This window comes from Macaca thibetana, chromosome 11, assembly GCF_024542745.1.
Source record: "Macaca thibetana thibetana isolate TM-01 chromosome 11, ASM2454274v1, whole genome shotgun sequence".
Lineage (NCBI taxonomy): Eukaryota > Metazoa > Chordata > Mammalia > Primates > Cercopithecidae > Macaca > Macaca thibetana.
Window position 1 is genome coordinate 7,088,736 of NC_065588.1, and position 17,702 is coordinate 7,106,437.

The 17,702-nt window shown below is 56.9% G+C and overlaps 1 protein-coding gene across 4 annotated transcripts; it reads left to right on the plus strand.

Moving 5' to 3' along the window:
• The first annotated feature begins 390 nt into the window (after nucleotides 1-390).
• Nucleotides 391-17,610, plus strand: PTPN6 (protein tyrosine phosphatase non-receptor type 6). 4 transcript variants are annotated; one of them, XM_050747436.1, is made up of 16 exons: nucleotides 391-662; nucleotides 7,826-7,948; nucleotides 8,207-8,401; nucleotides 11,001-11,190; nucleotides 11,346-11,462; nucleotides 11,567-11,680; nucleotides 11,856-11,952; nucleotides 12,456-12,535; nucleotides 12,732-12,881; nucleotides 13,968-14,099; nucleotides 14,232-14,386; nucleotides 16,231-16,298; nucleotides 16,391-16,542; nucleotides 16,639-16,730; nucleotides 17,100-17,239; nucleotides 17,377-17,610. In XM_050747436.1, the coding sequence occupies exons 1-15, from the start codon at nucleotides 649-651 to the stop codon at nucleotides 17,212-17,214; spliced, it is 1,794 nt and encodes a 597-aa protein (XP_050603393.1). In that variant the 5' UTR covers nucleotides 391-648; the 3' UTR covers nucleotides 17,215-17,239; nucleotides 17,377-17,610. The 4 variants fall into 4 exon arrangements, with proteins under 4 accessions (XP_050603393.1, XP_050603391.1, XP_050603392.1 ...); XM_050747434.1 differs by having other exon boundaries at nucleotides 17,420-17,610; XM_050747435.1 differs by having other exon boundaries at nucleotides 17,100-17,230; nucleotides 17,420-17,610.
• Nucleotides 17,611-17,702: the final 92 nt, after the last annotated feature.

The following is a 17,702-nucleotide window of genomic DNA, read 5'->3' on the forward strand; positions in this document are numbered from 1 at the left end:
CATCCCCATGTACCAGCTCCTTCCTATACTCCTGGCTGGGCCTAACCCTGCTCCAGTGAGGGCCTGAGGCTCCTCCCCTTCCCCCAGGGCAGGGTGAGAGGCTGGACTGGGCCCCTCGACGCTCTGGGTGGGTGGGCGGGCCTGCACTGGGGACACCTCCTTATCTGAGGAATTGGGCTGTTAGGACTTTCCCTTAGGCCCTTTGGTTTCCACCTACTGAGAGCTTTCCCCCATTGGTTGCTCTTCCCTCAGCCAGGGTTACTTCCTGGTCTTTGCTCCTACCCAGCGTCCCGCTGCTCTGTCAGCTTGAGCTCCAGGTGGAGCTCCAGGTGGCTCCTCCTCTCCCGAGGGAAGGGGGCCCTGGCCCAGCGGGCAGGCCTGCTGTACTCCCGCACTGGGGCTGCAGGGAAGCTGGCCACTGTGGGCGGTCTCAGGCCAGCCCCGCCCCACCTGTCCTTTTCCTGGAGACTATTAGTCCAGGGTTTGTCCCTGCGGTGCCATTGGCCTGGCAGGCTGGATCGAGGAGGAAGTGGCTGATTTCTGAGTGGTTCTTCCTTTCCTGGCTTGGGCCGCTGTGCACAGCTGTGCCCCTGGCTCAGCCCCGCCCCCTGTGGCCCTCCGCTGTGACTTCCCCATCCCTACAGAGAGATGCTGTCCTGTGGGTAAGTCCCAGGCACCACCTGGGTCCTAGTCTCCTGTTTGTTTTGGAGGGAGGGAGGGCCTTGTTGATGCTCACTCCATCATGTATGTGAGCGTGAGTGCGATCTGCCGCTGCCCTGCCTCGCGCCTGCTTGCGGTCCCTATAAACCTTCCCCTTCCCGCAAAGTGTGAGGACCCCCAGGCTCACTCATGCCCCTCTGCCCCATCTTTAACATTTTCCGCCTGACAAGTGTGTATCTGTTGTCTCCATTGCATTTCTACTTCCAGCCTCTGGGCTCCTGCTTCTGTCTCCTGCTTAGGACCTGTCCCCCATGGGTAGCTCACAACACCTGAAACAGCAATCAGAGGCCACCCGCGAAGGCCCTCCCATGCCCAGCCAACTTCCCCGCTCTTCCCAGCATCTGACTTTGGTCCCATCTTCCTTCCATTTCCTTTCACTTCCCGTTCCCCTGCATCATTCATTCAACAGGTACGTGTTGAGCGTCTGTTGCACACCAGGTGTTGTTTAAGATGCTGGTAATACTGGAGTGAACAAGACAGACATGGTCCCTGCTCTTACGGAGCTTACATTCCAGTGGGAGGTTACAGACTGAACAAATAACCCAATAAATTGGATCATTGCAGATTCTCAGAAGTGTTATGCAGTAAATGAAACAGCCTCGGCTGGGTGTAGTGGTTCACGCCTGTGATCCCAGCACATTGGGAGGCTGAGGCGAGACGATTGCTTGAGCCCAGGAGTTTGAGACCAGCCTGGCCATATAGTGAGACCCTGTCTCTACAAAAAATAAGAAATTAGCTGGGTGTGGTGGAATGCGTCTGTGGTTCCAGCTATGAGCCTGGGAGGTCAAGGCTGCAGTGAGTAGTGATTGCACCACTGCACACCAGCCTGGGTGACAGAGCGAGACCTTGTCTCAAAGAAAAAAAAAGAAAATGAACCAGCTTCATGTGCTAGCAAGTGACTGGGTGTGCAGGTGACATTACTAGCTGGAGGGATCGGGGAGGCCTTCCCGAGGAGGTGACATTTGAGCTGAGACCTGCTTGAGGAGGAAGAGGAGCCAGCCATGTGATGTGGTGATCAAGGCCTGGGCAGAGGAGCATCCCTGGGCAGAGGAGATGGTGAGCACAAAGCCCTAATGTGGGAACAAACAAAAAAAGGACCGTGTGTCCGTGGCAGAGGGCCCTCGTGGAGCAGAGGCAGGGCCACGGCAGGTTAGACCTTGTTGGATCTGGGATGTTGAAAGTGAAAACCTGGCCAGATGAGGTGGTGCATGCCTGTGATCCCAGCACTTTGGGAGGCCGAGATGGGAGGATCGCTTGAGCTCAGGAGTTTAAAACAAGCCTGGGCAACATAGAGAGATTCCATCTCTATTTAAAAAAAAAAAAAATACTGGGTATGATGGCCCAAGCATGTAGTAGTCCCAGCAGTTTGGGAGACTGAGGTGGGAGGATCACTTGAGCCTAGGAGTTCAAGACCACGCCGGGCAACATACAGAGAGACCTCGTCTCAACTATGACTACTATTACTAATAAATAGCTGGACATAGTGGCACGCACCTGTGGTCTCAGTTACTTGGGAGGCTGACGCAGGAGGATCACCTGAGCCAAGGAGGTTGAGACTGCAGTGAGTTGTGATTGTGACACTGCACTTTTCAGCCCGGGTGACAAAGCAAGATTCTGTGTCAAAAAAAGAGAGAGAGAGAGAGAGAGGAAGGAAGGAAGGAAGAAAGGAAGGAGAGGAAGAAAGAAAGAAAAAGAGAAAGAAGGAAGAAAAGGAAAGCGAGAAAGAGGAAAGAAGAAAAAAAATAAAGAGAAAAAGAAAAAGTGACAACTGGCCAAAAGAAAGAAGAAAGAAAAAGTGACAACTGGCTGGGCGCGGTGGCTCACGCCTGTAATCCCAGCACTTTGGGAGGAGTTCGAGACCAGCCTGGCCGACATAGTGAAACCCTGTCTCAACTAAAGATACAAAAAAAGAAAAGAAAAGAAAAGAAAAAAAATTAGGCGGGCACAGTAGGGCGCACCTGTAGTCCCAGCTACTAGGGAGGCTGAGGCAGGAGAATTGCTCGAACCTGGGAGGCAGAGGTTGCAGTGAGCCAAGTCTGCGCCACTGTACTCCAGCCTGGGCGACAGGGAGAGACTCCATCCCCAAAAAAAATACAAAAAAGAAAAAGTGACAACCTGATTACAGAGTACTGGTGAGTTTGTGGGTGGGTGGCTCCCCAGCCCTGCTGATTCTTGCTTCTCACACTCACATCTGCTCCTGCCCCAGTGCACGTCTTGTCACTGTCGGCCCCACCGATGGGGTTCCAACTGAGTCTTCTGGTGCTTGATCCTTTCCGTGGTCATTTTCCTGCCAGGTAGCTTGGCCAGGCCTCCCCTGGTGCAGATTCCATCCTTGGTTTCTCAGCCTGGCCTTGAATGACCCTCTACAGCAGGGTCCCAACCTCTCAGAGCAGCTTTGCTCCAGCCACACAGCTTGCTCACAGCCAGGCACTGCACATGTGGACTCTGTGCGTGCCACCCCTTTGCCCTGATGCATGTTGCCTCTGGGGGAGCACTTCTTCCTCCACCTTCCATCATGGGCTGTGGTGGTGCCTATCCCATCTGACCCCGACGCTGTCTGCTGCGGTATGGTTGGTGGTGGAAAGGGCACCAGGCTCCGGCATCTGACATCCTTGTTTTACCCACCTTCCCACTCACTAGCTTGTGACCCTGGCCAATTACTTCACATCTCTGAGTGTTAGTTTCTATTTCTATAATTGGGTGAATAACACCTACTAAGTAGTGTTGGCCTGAGGATTAATACTATAATGTAAAAGCTGGCGGCACTGAAACCCTGCCACTTACCAGCTTTTCACATCAGTATTTGGGAAATATTGTTAAGCTCATTTGTCCACGGGGATTCTGAGGCTCAGAGAAGTTCACGAATTTTCTACAGATTATTTTGCTTTATTCGCCCTTCCAGACTGCCTATCTTCTTATATCACCGTTGATCTTGATCTGCATGGTTTTTAATTTTTTTTTTTTTGAGACGGAGTTTCACTCTGTTGCCCAGGCTAGAGTGCAGTGGCCCGATCTTGGCGCACTGCAACCTCCACCTCCCAGGTTCAAGCAATTCTCCTGCCTCAGCCTCCTGAGAAGCTGGGATTACCGGCGTGTACCACCACACCCAGCTAATTTTTGTATTTTCAGTAGAGTCGGGGTTTCACCATGTTGGCCAGGCTGGTCTCGAACTCCTGACCTCAAGTGATCTGCCCACCTCAGCCTCCCAAAGTGCTGGGATTACAGATGTGAGCCACCACGCCTGGCTTGGTTTTTAATTTTTTAAAAATTCACTGGGCCGGGCGCGGTGGCTCACGCCTGTAATCCCAGCACTTTGGGAGGCTGAGGCGGGCAGATCACGAGGTCAGGACATGGAGACCATCCTGGCCAGCATGGCGAAACCCTGTCACTACTAAAAATACAAAAAAATTAGCCGGGCGTGGTGGCGGGCGCCTGTAGTCCCAGTTACTCGGGAGGCTAAGGCAGGAAAATGGCGTGAACCCAGGAGGCGGAGCTTGCAGTGAGCAGAGATCGTGCCATTGCACTCCAGCCTGGGCGACAGTGCGAGACTCCGTCTCAAAAAAAAAAAATTATTTTTTTTATATTTATTTATTTTGAGATGGAGTCTTGCTCTGTCACCCAGGCTGGAGTGCAGCCGCCCAATATCGGCTCACTGCAAGCTCCGCCTCCCAGGTTCCAGCGGTTCTGCTGCCTCAGCCTCCCGAGTAGCTAGGATTACAGGCGCCTGCCACCCCGCCTGGCTAATTTTTGTATTTTTAGTAGAGACGGGGTTTCACTGTATTGCCCAGCTGGTGTCGAACTCCTGACCTCAAGCGATCCTCCCACCTCGGCCTCCCAAAGTGCTGGGATTACAGGTGTGAGTCACTGCATCCAGCTATATTTTTATTTTTATTTTTATGTTTTGAGACAGTGTCTCACTCTGTCACCCAGGCTGGATTACAGCGGCATAACCATGGCTCACTGCAGCCTTGACCACCCCACACTCAAGTGATCCTCCCATCTCAGTCTCTCAAGTACCTGGGGCTACAGGGGCTGTGCCACCACACCTGTATTTTTTGTAGAGACAGGTTTCCCAGGCTGGTCTCAAACTCGGGGTCAAGCAATACACCAGCTTCACCCCCACAAAGTGCTGGGATTACAGGCGTGAGCCACTGCACCTGGCCTTGATCTCGACTTTTATCTTCCTGCTTCCAAGGAAATATTTTTTTCTTCTGAATTATCAGGCACTTACTTTTGTAATTCTTAGTCTCCCTGAGCTTGTTTCCTCCCATAAGAAAACGGGGAAAATTATTCCTACATCACAGGGCTGTCTGAGGCCTAAATGAGATCATGTATGTGAAAGTGATCTGCAAATCCCACACCACACCAAAGTCAGGGAGGTAGTTTTTCATTTTCCTGCCAAAGGATAGCAGAAACTGTACCTCTTGTCTGAGTTCTGCATCTTGGCTTGACACCCTTCAGAGAAATTCCTGCCTCTTCCATGGTTCAGGAAGAGGTGCCTAGTTAGTTTCTTCTGGGTACCTAGTTAGTTCCTTTCCACCAAGTGGGTTTAAGCCCTGGAAGGACAGTGTACTGGGGCCAGGGTGCAGTGGGTGTTTGGTGCTGAGCATGGACCTGAAACTTTGTGTGTGGTCAGAATTACATTCCACGCGTGGGGATGTGCACTGCACCAGGTATCTGTGTAGGTGGACATGGATGATGAGGTGCATGTGCCGTGACTATGTGTGCATCCTTGGCTGTGTATGACAAGCAGGCTGTGTGTGTAGGACCAGGAAGCTGTACTTGTGGCCAGGTATGTGCCTATGGACTGACAAGTTTGTTTGTTAGACACTTGCTCAGTGCCAGGCATCGCACTGGACTCTGAACACTGAGATGAGCGAGAGCACCAGCGGGTGTCCCGCACTGCAGCGCGCTTTGCTGTGTTCTTGCTCCTTGGCGTTGGGCATGGGGGTTCCGTGGAGTTCTGGGGCTCCAGGGTGGTGTCCAAGCTGAAGAGGTAGTCAAAGCCGGACCATGCAATAAACCCACCAGGCAGATTCCCCAGTGCACCAGTGAGAGAAGAAAACCGGAAACAAATAGAACATAAAGGAAGAAGAAAAAGTGGAAAAGCCTTTTTTTGGGGGAAAACATTAATGTTTGTTGTTTCTAAAAATGATAAAGTAGTTATCATGGGAAAATTAGACTTGTTGGGCTTAAAACTTTATTTTTTTCTTATTTTAACTGAAGCAAACCATGCATAATGTTCATAAACATTAAGTACACAACAACCTGACTTCACTTTTTTTTTTTTTTTTTTGAGATAGAGTCTTACTCTGTCACCAGGCTGGAGTGCAGTGGTGTGATCTCGGCTCACTGCAACCTCTATTTCCTGGGTTCAAGTGATTCTCCTGCCTCAGCCTCCCGAGTAGCTGGGATTACAGGCGCCCACCACCACGTCCAGCTAATTTTTTTGTATTTTTAGTAGAGAGGGGGTTTCGCCATGTTGGCCAGGATGGTCTCGATCTCCTGACCTCGTGATCCGCCAGCCTCGGCCTCCCAAAGTGTTGGGATTACAGGCGTGAGCCACCGCGCCCGGCCGACTTCACGTTTATACACACCCATGCAGAAAGCATCCAGGTGGAGACAAAGAGCCTTCCCTGCACCCTAAAAGTTTCCCAGAAATTGTTCCCAGTTAGCATATTGATTTTTGTAAAGGTAATGCATGCCCATCATATAACATTCAAAAAGGTATGTAGAGAACCAAGTGTCCCCCCAGCCCTGTCCTCTAGCCACCCAGTTTCCCTCCCTAGGGGAAGCCATCAATAGGTGTTTCTTATGTATCCCCTGTTGAGCTTCTTTTCCTCATTTTGGTTTGGCGGTGTTGGCATTTGTATTTGGAATTACAGGCAGGGAGCATTATATACCTTAGTGTTTAGGGCCTCTAAGATCAACCAGCCCTGAGAAAATCAGCCATGGCGAGGACCTTGGTCCCCAGCCCCCCGGAGATAGGCCCCCTGGTGGGAGTCCTGGGGCGGGGCAGAGGCCTAGGGACAAGAATCAGAAAGGACCCAAGTTTGACAGGGCTGCTCAGGGTCATGCTGTCCATCCCTCTGCCACAGTGGCATGGACAAAACGCATATGTTGGTTACAGAAGTGCACCCTTCTCTCTTGCAAGCACTGGCAAGGTCTTAACTATCAGTCTCCCGCTCCCATGGCAGCCCCTTTGCACAAGGAGGCTCTTAATCTCTGTTCTTTGAAGCCCTGAGGGCTGGTGTATAGGAGTTCAAAGCATTGGCTTTGGAACCGGCCTGTCTGGGTTTGAATCCTGGCACTGCAGCTGACTCACTGAGGGACTCAGGCAATGCCTTACCCTTCCTGAGCCTCAGGTTCCTTGTCTGTGAGATGATAAAGATAGCCCCTATTTCATAGGGCTGTGGTGAGAAATCAATCAGACGAGGCATGTGAACGCCATTATAGCACAGCACCCGGCATCCAGCAGGACTCACTCGCTGACAGCTGTCACCGCCATCATTGTCATTAGCGTGGGCCAGGGAGGGCTGTGTAAAAGCAGCTGGTGGAGGAGGAAGAGATGCCGTGTGAGCGTCTCGGTTCACATGCATGAAGTATGATCTGGGCCTGGAGTGTGCAGTGCACACGTGTGTCCTTACTGCATGTGTTGTCACATGTGTGCAATGCCATGCTCCTAAGCCTTTGATTGCAGACGTGTGGGAAGTGGGCCCCGTCCCCACCCCCAGTGCCACCGTGCTCTGCTTCTCTTCCCTTGCTCTGCTCTAAAACGAGAAGTGCAAGTGAGTTCCCCCAAGGGGTCGGCCGCGCCTCTTCCTGTCCCCGCCCTGCCGGCCGCCCCAGGCCAGTGGAGTGGCAGCCCCAGAACTGGGACCACCAGGGGTGGTGAAGCGGCCTGGCACTGGGAGCTGCATTTGAGGCTTAGTCCCTGAGTTCTCCGCCTGCCCAGACTAGCTGCACCTCCTCATTCCCTGCGCCCCCTTCCTCTCCGGAAGCCCCCAGGATGGTGAGGTAAGGGCCTGCCACCCAAGGTAGACAGGAGGCAAGGGTGCCTGGTGCCCACGGGACCCCTCCTCACTGCCCTGCCTGGGCCGCCCAGGTGGTTTCACCGAGACCTCAGTGGGCTGGATGCAGAGACCCTGCTCAAGGGCCGAGGTGTCCATGGCAGCTTCCTGGCTCGGCCCAGTCGCAAGAACCAGGGTGACTTCTCGCTCTCTGTCAGGTAGGTGCCCCCACCCCCGGCGTTTTGGCCACTGTCTTGTGCCATCCAGGCCCTGAACCACTCATTCCTGGTTCCCCGTGGCAGTGCCGACTCCCCGACCCCCACGTCCCGTCTGTGCCCTCGCGCCCCACCCCCGCCCTCCCCACCCCTGTCTGTGCCCACCCATGCCCATGTGTGCCCCCACCCAGGACCTCAGCCGATCCCTGCCCTCCTGCTTTACTCCTGCACCGACTGGCCTCACCGCCTGGTGCCCTGCAGGGTGGGGGATCAGGTGACCCATATTCGGATCCAGAACTCAGGGGATTTCTATGACCTGTATGGAGGGGAGAAGTTCGCGACGCTGACAGAGCTGGTGGAGTACTACACTCAGCAGCAGGGCGTCCTGCAAGACCGCGACGGCACCATCATCCACCTCAAGTACCCGCTGAACTGCTCCGATCCCACCAGTGAGAGGTGAGGCCTCTGTACCCCCGCCACTCGCAAGCAGGGGTGAGTCGGCTCCCGCCCTAAGCGGCCAGGGAGACAGGGAGCCTGGCACCCGGCACTGCCTGCCCTCCATCCCCTCCCCTCCCCGCACCGGCTGGGGCTCTCAGTGTCCCTCCTTCATGCTGTCCTGTGGCCTGGTGTCTCAGAGCCTAACCTACCACCCTTTCCACCTAACCCCGAGGAAGCCAGAGAAAGCTGCCTTGCCCTATACCAGGGGCCCTGGCCGCTGCAGCCCAGGTCCCACTAGACACAGGGAGGCCACTGCTGGTGGCCAGCATATCGTGCCGGCCAGCTCTGTTGTTAGAAAGCTCTTCTTCCTCTGGAAGCCAGCCTGCCCTCCTCCGTCTGCCTCTCACCCCAGTGCATGTTAGGACAGTGAGGAGCTGACACTGCGGATGAGGATGGGGATGAACGGTTGCCAGGACACTTGACACCTTGTCCCAGCCGCCCAGTGGGGATGGGTCTGTCCTGTGGGGTCAAATACAGAGATCACTGAAAGCAGGATGTGAAGTGTTCACCTGTGTAAAGGGTCTCGCACTGTCCCAGGCACAGAATAATACTCCAGGCATTTCCTTCCTGTGCCCTCCTCGACTCCTCCTGTGGTCTTCCAAAGGCATGGATGGGGGGCTGGGGAGCTTTGAACACTCCTCAGGACACCATAGCTCCTTTCAGCAGCCACATCTCAATGCCAGATCCTCTTAAAGGGCAGCGGAATAACGCTAGGGGCTTTTCACACGGACCCCTGGGCCAAGCCGACTTGCCCTTGCCCTGCATTCGTGGATCGATTGTTGAAATGATTGGGAAACTTGCTTCTGCCAGCTTGCAGCCTTTCTTAGATTCGGGCCTCCAAACTGCATCAATATTTTTGGTCAAGTCACTGATTGAAACTTAGAGCTGGATTCGGTCGCGGTACAGCCCTGTGGCCCACCTGGGAGGCCTCCTTTCCTGGATCTGCCTCCTTCAAGGCCTTCCTCATCTGAGCCTCACATGGCTGGCTCTATGTCTGCCCCCTGCCCTTCCTCTTCCCCACTGCAACACTCAGGGGGCTTCTGCCAGTGAGACCCTCTAAAGCTCATGTCCTCTGTTTCTCCTTGCCTCAAGCTAGGAGGAGGAGGACGGGCTGACCAGTGCCTAGAGTTGGAAGAGAGGAGCAGGGCCCCAGGAGGCCCCTGCAGAGGAGGCTGAGGCCTGGGTTCAAAGAGAAGAGAGAGAAGGAAGGGAGGGCAGTGCTGGGGCAGGAGGTTAAGACCGGGGAAGCCACACTGAAGGCCCTTTTGGGTGACCCATCCCAGGAGCCAGTGTCACCCCCGAACCTGGGAGTGTGTGAGAGACTTTCTCCCAGGTTCTGCTGTGTCCCCTGCCTTGTCTGTGGCACCTCCTTCTCTGCGGGAATTTGCATCTGTCCCTCGGTGGCTCTGCGCTTCCTGTGGTCAGCCTGACATTTGCATGGAGACTTCCTCATCCTGGGGCCCAAGGGAAGGGGCTCAGCCCCCTCCCTGCTGCCTGGGGTCCTAGCCTGTCCCCAGGTGGTGGGCTGAAGTGGCCTAATGGGGTATGGAGGCTCTGGGGGGTCTCTCGGCTGGAGTCACCTCTGGGCAGGGGTGAGATGGGTTGGGACAGACTGGTCCTCCCCTCTTCCCCCCATCCCTGCGGTTGGAAAATTTGCCCGCCCTCCCCTTGTCCCTGGGCTGAGGAAACCTCACAACCTCACTTCTCACTCTCTCCCCAGAAGGAGTTTTGTGTTTTTTCCATCACGTGGTTTCCTGTGGGGCAGGGCATTGTGGGGCTACAGTTTCCTCCTGGGAAAGGGGTGTGCTTTGGGGAAAGGGCTTAGTTCTGCTTTCTGCCCCGACAGCCCCTTTGAATCCCTTTGAACCCTTTTGAACCCTGGGCTCCCCTTCAGTGACATCATCCAGGGCACCCCAGAGCCCCCTACACCACTCTTTCCCCAGTGGGGTTGTCCTCCCCGCCTCCCTGGGGGAGCGCACCCCATTGGCCTTCTTTGTGACTTGTGTCTCCCTGTCCATCTCCCGCCACTCCCTGTGGTGTGGCCTTGGTCTGTGTTTCTCTTTGCCTCTGGTCTCTGCCGGGGCACAGCCTGATCCTTCATGGAGACTCTTCCTTAGTTTCCCTCTTCCAAATATTTGGAATATTGCCAGCCCTTCTGCCTTTCAGAGGTGGTCTCTGGGTTCAAAGCCTGGTCAGAATTCTGGGGGCTAAGATAGCTTGAGCCTGGGAGGTCAAGGCTGCAGAGAGCAATAACCGTGCCCCTGCACTCCAGCCTGGGCAACAGAGCTCGGGAGGCTTGCCTTGGAGTCCATCAGGGGCCCTAGGCCAGTGAGTAACAGCTCAGCGTCAGTTTCCTCATCTATAAAATGGGGGTAATATCATACCCAGCCCTCAGCATGTTTGTGAGAGGCATCAGTACGATGGTGGATTTGGAACCATCTAGCGCAGTGCCTGGCCACAGTAGGTGCTTGATTTCCTGCCCCTCTCTGTGAATATCTTTGCTCAGCGCCTTCCCCTGTGGCCTGGGTCTCACCTTCCCTGACGCTGCCTTCTGTAGGTGGTACCATGGCCACATGTCTGGAGGGCAGGCAGAGACGCTGCTGCAGGCCAAGGGCGAGCCCTGGACATTTCTTGTGCGTGAGAGCCTCAGCCAGCCTGGAGATTTTGTGCTATCTGTGCTTAGTGACCAGCCCAAGGCTGGCCCAGGCTCCCCGCTCAGGGTCACCCACATCAAGGTCATGTGTGAGGTAAGGCAGCCAGGTGGTGGGGGAGCCTCTGCCGAGGCTCCTGTCTGTGACCGCAGTGTGGGTGGCAGGGAGGGTCTGCCTGGGCTTGAATTCAAGGCTGGGGCCCAGGGAGGGAGACTCGAGCCCTGTGAGTGGCCTTATTTGGCTCCCTCCAGGGTGGACGCTACACAGTGGGTGGTTCAGAGACCTTCGACAGCCTCACGGACCTGGTGGAGCACTTCAAGAAGACGGGGATTGAGGAGGCCTCAGGTGCCTTTGTCTACCTGCGGCAGGTCAGGCGGGGACCCAGCTGCTTCCTCCCTTCCCCTGAGCTGTCCCCCAGGTGTGAGCTTCTGAGACCTCTGAGTTGCTGACTTCTCGCTCTCCCCTATCCCAGCCGTACTACGCCACGAGGGTGAATGCGGCTGACATTGAGAACCGAGTCTTGGAACTGAACAAGAAGAAGGAGTCCGAGGATACAGCCAAGGCTGGTTTCTGGGAGGAGTTTGAGGTGCATGGTGGGGAACCGGCAGGGCTGGGGCAGCTGAGGCGGTGGCGGCCGCGTGGGGCCCCAGGCGGACACCTTCCTCCCCTTGCCCACCTCTGCTCCTGACCCACCCCACGTGAGCTCCCCTGGTGGGTGCTCTCTCTGGGAGGTGATGCTCATTTCCTCACCCACATCTCAGAGTTTGCAGAAGCAGGAGGTGAAGAACTTGCACCAGCGTCTGGAAGGGCAGCGGCCAGAGAACAAGGGCAAGAACCGCTATAAGAACATTCTGCCCTGTGAGCACCCAGCCTGCCCCATTCACCCAGGAGACCGCCCCACCCCAGCCACTGCCCCTGCCCCATTCACCCAGGAGACCTCCCCTGCTGCAGCCGCTGCCCCTGCCCCATTCACCCAGGAGACTGCCCCGCCCCAGCCGCCGCCCCTGCCCCATTCACCCAGGAGACCGCCCCGCTCCAGCCGCCGCCCCTATCTCACAGGTCTCCACCCTCCACTCCAGGAGGGGCCATCTCCCCACACCCCTTCTCCAAAAGGCCTCTACTCCTCCCAGAAGTGCCTCCCCACCATCAGCAGGCAGGCTGCCCCTTGCTCCCAACCTCCTTCTTGTGAATCCCCTCACTCCCTCCGTACAGATGATCCCCCACCCCTGCTGCCCACAGTCCCCCGCAAGCCTCATGGCTTCTGAGACCAGAACGGCCTGTTAGCTCAGGAGGGTCTGATGCAGGTGTGGTGAGTCCCTGGCTGACCCAGGCCATCTCGCCTCCTCTCCACCCACTCCCAGTTGACCACAGCCGAGTGATCCTGCAGGGACGTGACAGTAACATCCCGGGGTCCGACTATATCAATGCCAACTACATCAAGGTCAGTGGTGTGGGTCATGTGGGAGGAGAGGCTGGGCCCTGGGAATTCCCTGTCTGGTGGGGGACCCTAGATCCAGAGACACCTGGGCAAAGCCAAAGCTGGCTTCTTGCATGGGTGAGGGGAGCAGTGGTTCAGGCCCTGTGCTGGGCTGAGGGGCTCACTGTTTTGGGGTGCGTCTCTCCACGCTTGTGTCCAGAACCAGCTGCTAGGCCCTGATGAGAACACTAAGACCTACATCGCCAGCCAGGGCTGTCTAGAGGCCACGGTCAACGACTTCTGGCAGATGGCGTGGCAGGAGAACACCCGCGTCATCGTCATGACCACCCGAGAGGTGGAGAAAGGCCGGGTAGGGCACCCCGCCCCATCCCCACATCCGTGCCCCGTCCTTGTGGTCATACCATTAAGTCAAAGAACCGTCAGATGCCAGAGCAGAAAGGGATCTCGGGGGTGAGGGTCCAGCCTAGTTGGGAAACTGAGGGCTAGTGACAAAGTCTCGACTACACGATGCAACCCCCAGATCCCTGCATGCACCCCTGGGCTCTTCTGAGCTCCAGACCCGGGTTTTAGGCTGTCCTCCTTCCTCCTACACCTTCCCCACCTGTCTGCATCCAGGCCCCTCCTGTCCTCCCTGCCCCATAGATGTCTGTGGAGTCTGCCCCTCACTCTGCAGCCTCCCCTTACACAGCACCCTCTGTGCTGCCGTTGAAGTGATGCCATCCGTGACAAACTGGGTCGAGTTCCTTCCTCTCTGAAATCTCTTCCATGGCTCCTGGTCACCTTTGGGATAAAGTCACACTCGAAGGCCTGGCGTTCAAGGCCTGGTGGTTTCCCTCTGACTCCCACGCTTCTCTTGAAGGCTCACCGCTCCCAGCAGCCGCGGCTCTTTCAGGTTCCCAGCCTTTCTTTGCACAAGCTCTTTTCTGCTAGGAAATGACTCTCTCTCCATACTGTCTCTGCCCGGCAGATGCCTCGTGTTTGAAGACACAGCTGAAGCGCTGCCTTCTCTGTGAATTCAGGTCTTGTTTTCTCCAGGACCTAGAGGGCGAGTTTCCTTGTTCCCAGCCACGCTCCTCAGCGCGGCGTCTCCCCGGTCACCTGTCTCTGTGAGCTCCTCCAGGCACAGGGGCACAGACTGGGTGTTAGCTGTGTCTGTGACTACAGCCTGGTTTGCACGGCTTCGGGGACAACGCCTGCCTCGGCAATGTTTGTTGAATGACAAATGGATGTACCAGTAAAGCGGCTGGCCAGGTCGCACCACCTGTTGGTGGCTGATCTGAGACGAGAGCCCAGGTCTCCTGCCTCTCTGCCAGCTCATCCATCCATCCAACAAACGTTTGGGCCGGTGCCAGGCACTCAGAACCTAGAGCGGGACCTGGGATGGGCCACAGCGCCCTGCTCTGTGCCTCATCCCCACCCGACCCTCCCTTTCCAGAACAAATGTGTCCCATACTGGCCCGAGGTGGGCACTCAGCGCGTTTATGGGCCCTACTCTGTGACCAACTGCGGGGAGCATGACACGACCGAATACAAACTCCGCACCTTACACGTCTCCCCACTGGACAATGTGAGCGGCCCCCACTCCCTGCCCTGCTCCGGGAGTCCCTCCCGGACTTGTTCTCCTCTCTGGTTGGGTAGGGCGAGACAGGTGGGGTGTTCCGAGGGAGCAGGGGGCACTGACCCTGTGTCCTCGGCCCAGGGGGACCTCATTCGGGAGATCTGGCATTACCAGTACCTGAGCTGGCCCGACCATGGGGTCCCCAGTGAGCCTGGGGGTGTCCTCAGCTTCCTGGACCAGATCAACCAGCGGCAGGAAAGTCTGCCTCATGCAGGGCCCATCATCGTGCACTGCAGGTGAGGATGATAATCCTGATGGTAGTAGTGGCCGCTGAGAAGTAAATACTGCTAAGTGCCATGAGCGTTATAAGCAACATACACGTTAGCTCACACGATTAGTGCCTTCCGCTCACTCCCAGCTTCTTCTGGGTCCCCTCATGGCTCCAGACCCCTGGGTGGAACGTGGCTGGAACCAGCCCCACTTTGGCCCTCTGCCTGTGGTTGTCTTCCTCAGAGCCCTCCCCAGATGTACCATCTCGCCCAACCCTGCCAAATACAGAGGAGGAACCTGGGACCCAGTTGCTGGCCAGGCCCAAGCTAGGCAGGGCAAGGCCGGGCAGGCACCCACAGGAGGCCTGGGTCCTGGCTGCTCCGCTTTCTCTCCAGGTCTCACTCCGTTGGTTTCTTCTCGCCTCCCAGGAACATCCATGGGGCTTGTGCTCCCCGTTCCTCCTCTTTTTCCATCGGTAGACCCAGGGCTTTGGCTTGTTCCTGACTCCGCCCTCTCTCCCAGCTTCCCCAGGCGGCGCCCCATCCTGGCCCCCAGGGCTGTGTGGGGATGGACAATGCCTTTTTGGGGGTGCACATAGCTCCTCTATCTACCCTCATGTTTGTGATCAGGAGACCCTGGTAAGGTGCAGAGGTGGGGGCCTCAAGGAGGAGCAGGGGTCCCACAGATGAGCCCACTGAGCCCGCCTGGCCTGGGTGGATGAGAGGCAGCGGGTGCAGGGCCCCTCCGCTTACCAGCTGCGTGATCTTGGACAAATTACTTAACTTTTCTAACCCTCAGCTTCCTCCTCTGTAAAATCAGGACCTCAGGGTTGTAGTGAGAACTCAATGAGACCCTGTCGTTGCGGCTGGAATTCCGTCAGCCCTCAAACACGGGGCGCTGTTACTGGTTTAGTAACTCACGTCAGGCAGAGAATGGGGGAAATGAGAACCTGCCTTGCTCTGGTCCCTTCCCACTCCCACCGTGGACCCCAGGCCTGCGACAGTCTCTGGCTTCCTCCTTTTCCCCCAGCAGCTGTTTGTCCTGGGACAAGTCAGCTAAATCTAGAGGTGCCCCCGACGGGCTGTCTCGGGGACCCGGCTCTGTCCTCTGCTCTCTCAGAGACAGGCCCATCCCCGAGAGCTACCCTGCTGCTCACCCGCCACACACACATCACACACTTCTTGGAAGCCCCGTGGCCTTTATTTAGACGTTACAGGAAGGAAGTGGGTGTGGGGGGTTATTTTTGACAATCTGGGTTTGAAATTAGACAGTGCGACTCAGGGCATCAGCCTGATGGGCCCAGCCGAGGGTGGGCCTGGGGTCTCCCTGGCGTCTGTTTGCCCAGGGGTGGGAAAGAAGAGAAGCTTCCTACGGCCCTGCTCCTCCGAGCGCCCTGACCCGGCGCGCCTGCACCCTGCTGTCTCAGGGGTGTCCTTTTCCTGATGTCAGGGTTTGAAGAAAAACGAAGTGAACCGTGCTGAGAGACGCGCCAGATCTCCTGCAGGGAGAGGCGGGGAGGGCTCAGGGTACCTGGGAGCCGACAGGATAGTGGTGGGATTTGGGGGTCCCAGGTCTTCCGGGGTGGGGGCAGCCACTCACCAGGAGTGGGGAGTCGGCGCGAGGAGTGGAGGAGGGAAGGATGGTGGCAGCCGGGGAGACGGCGTCAACACCACAGAGCCAGAGTGGAGCGCGCCCATGCAGAGCTGGGCAAACGTCCGTCGTCACTTGCCCGGTGACCCTGGGCACATTCCCTCCCATCACTGGAGGCTCAGGCTGCTCCTGTGGTGCCTGGGGCTGGAGCTGAGCACTGGGTACCCCCCTTCCCGGGAGGGCTTGACTGGCCTCTGACCGTACCCCCGTCTTTCCCCAGCGCCGGCATTGGCCGCACGGGCACCATCATTGTCATCGACATGCTCATGGAGAACATCTCCACCAAGGGTGAGGGGCACCTGGGGGCTTGGGAGTGGGGCTGAGCAGCCTCTCGGTGTCTGCCTATGCCTGGACCTGAGGTTTGACTGCCCCCCACCCAGGCTTGGACTGTGACATTGACATCCAGAAGACCATCCAGATGGTGCGGGCGCAGCGCTCAGGCATGGTGCAGACAGAGGCGCAGTACAAGTTCATCTACGTGGCCATTGCCCAGTTCATTGAAACCACCAAGAAGAAGCTGGAGGTCCTGCAGGTGTGTGCAGAGCAGGGCCTGGGGGGCTGCAGTGCAGGGCAGGCGCCACCTAGCCGTGCTGGGACCACCACCCTCCCACCATCCCTCTGTCCATAGTCGCAGAAGGGCCAGGAGTCGGAGTATGGGAACATCACCTACCCCCCAGCCATGAAGAACGCCCATGCCAAGGCCTCCCGCACCTCGTCCAAGTGAGTGGCCCTGACTGCCACCGCCCGGCATCCACCCTTTGTCCTGCCCAACCCGATCCTCACTTTCTGGAGAGGACAAGTGTCACAGCTGGGGGGGCCTGGCTTCAAGTTCAGGCTTGGGTCTCACCCTTTCTATTCATAAGCATTTCCCGAGTGCCCACCACGTGTGGGCCTCTGCTAGGTACCAGCCGTGCACTCCTGTATGAGATGTAGCCTCTGTCCTCTAGGAGCTTGGAGTCTAGTGCGGGGACAGTGGCTGGGTCGCCTGTGAGATGGGGTGGCCAGAGGGGGCTGCCAGTGCCGAGTCCCCCGTGCTGTCTCCTGACCTGCACCCACTGCCTGTACTTGCCCCCCTGCACCCCACTGCAGACACAAGGAGGATGTGTATGAGAACCTGCACAGTAAGAACAAGAGGGAGGAGAAAGTGAAGAAGCAGCGGTCAGCAGACAAGGAGAAGAGCAAGGGTTCCCTCAAGAGGAAGTGAGCGGCGCTGTCCTCAGGTGGCCATGGTACAGCTCTTCTGCCTGGGTGTCCTCCCGGCCCTGCCCCGTGTCCTTGGCTCCACTGCCTTCCCTGGGTGGATGGGGTGGCCGTAGCCTCACTCTGTGCTTCCCAGATGCCCCAGACCTTCTTGTTCCCCCTCCAGGTTCCAGCCACCCTCTCACTCCCTCACTCGCTTCTCTTGGCAGCCTCAGCCCTGAACCTGCGGAAGCCTTCCACGGTGGACAGACTCACAACCTGAACCTAGGAGCGTCCCATTCTATTGTAATTTAAATGGCTGCATCCCCCCCACCTCTCCCTGACCCTGTATATAGCCCAGCCAGGCCCCAGGCAGGGCCAACCCTTCTCCTCTTGTAAATAAAGCCCTGGGATCACTGTGTGTCGCCTCTGAGCGCTTTGCTTGCCCAGTGAGTGGTTGCCCAGTGAGTGGGCGGCCGGAGGGCAGGATGGGTAACCGTGCGTGCCTTCGCG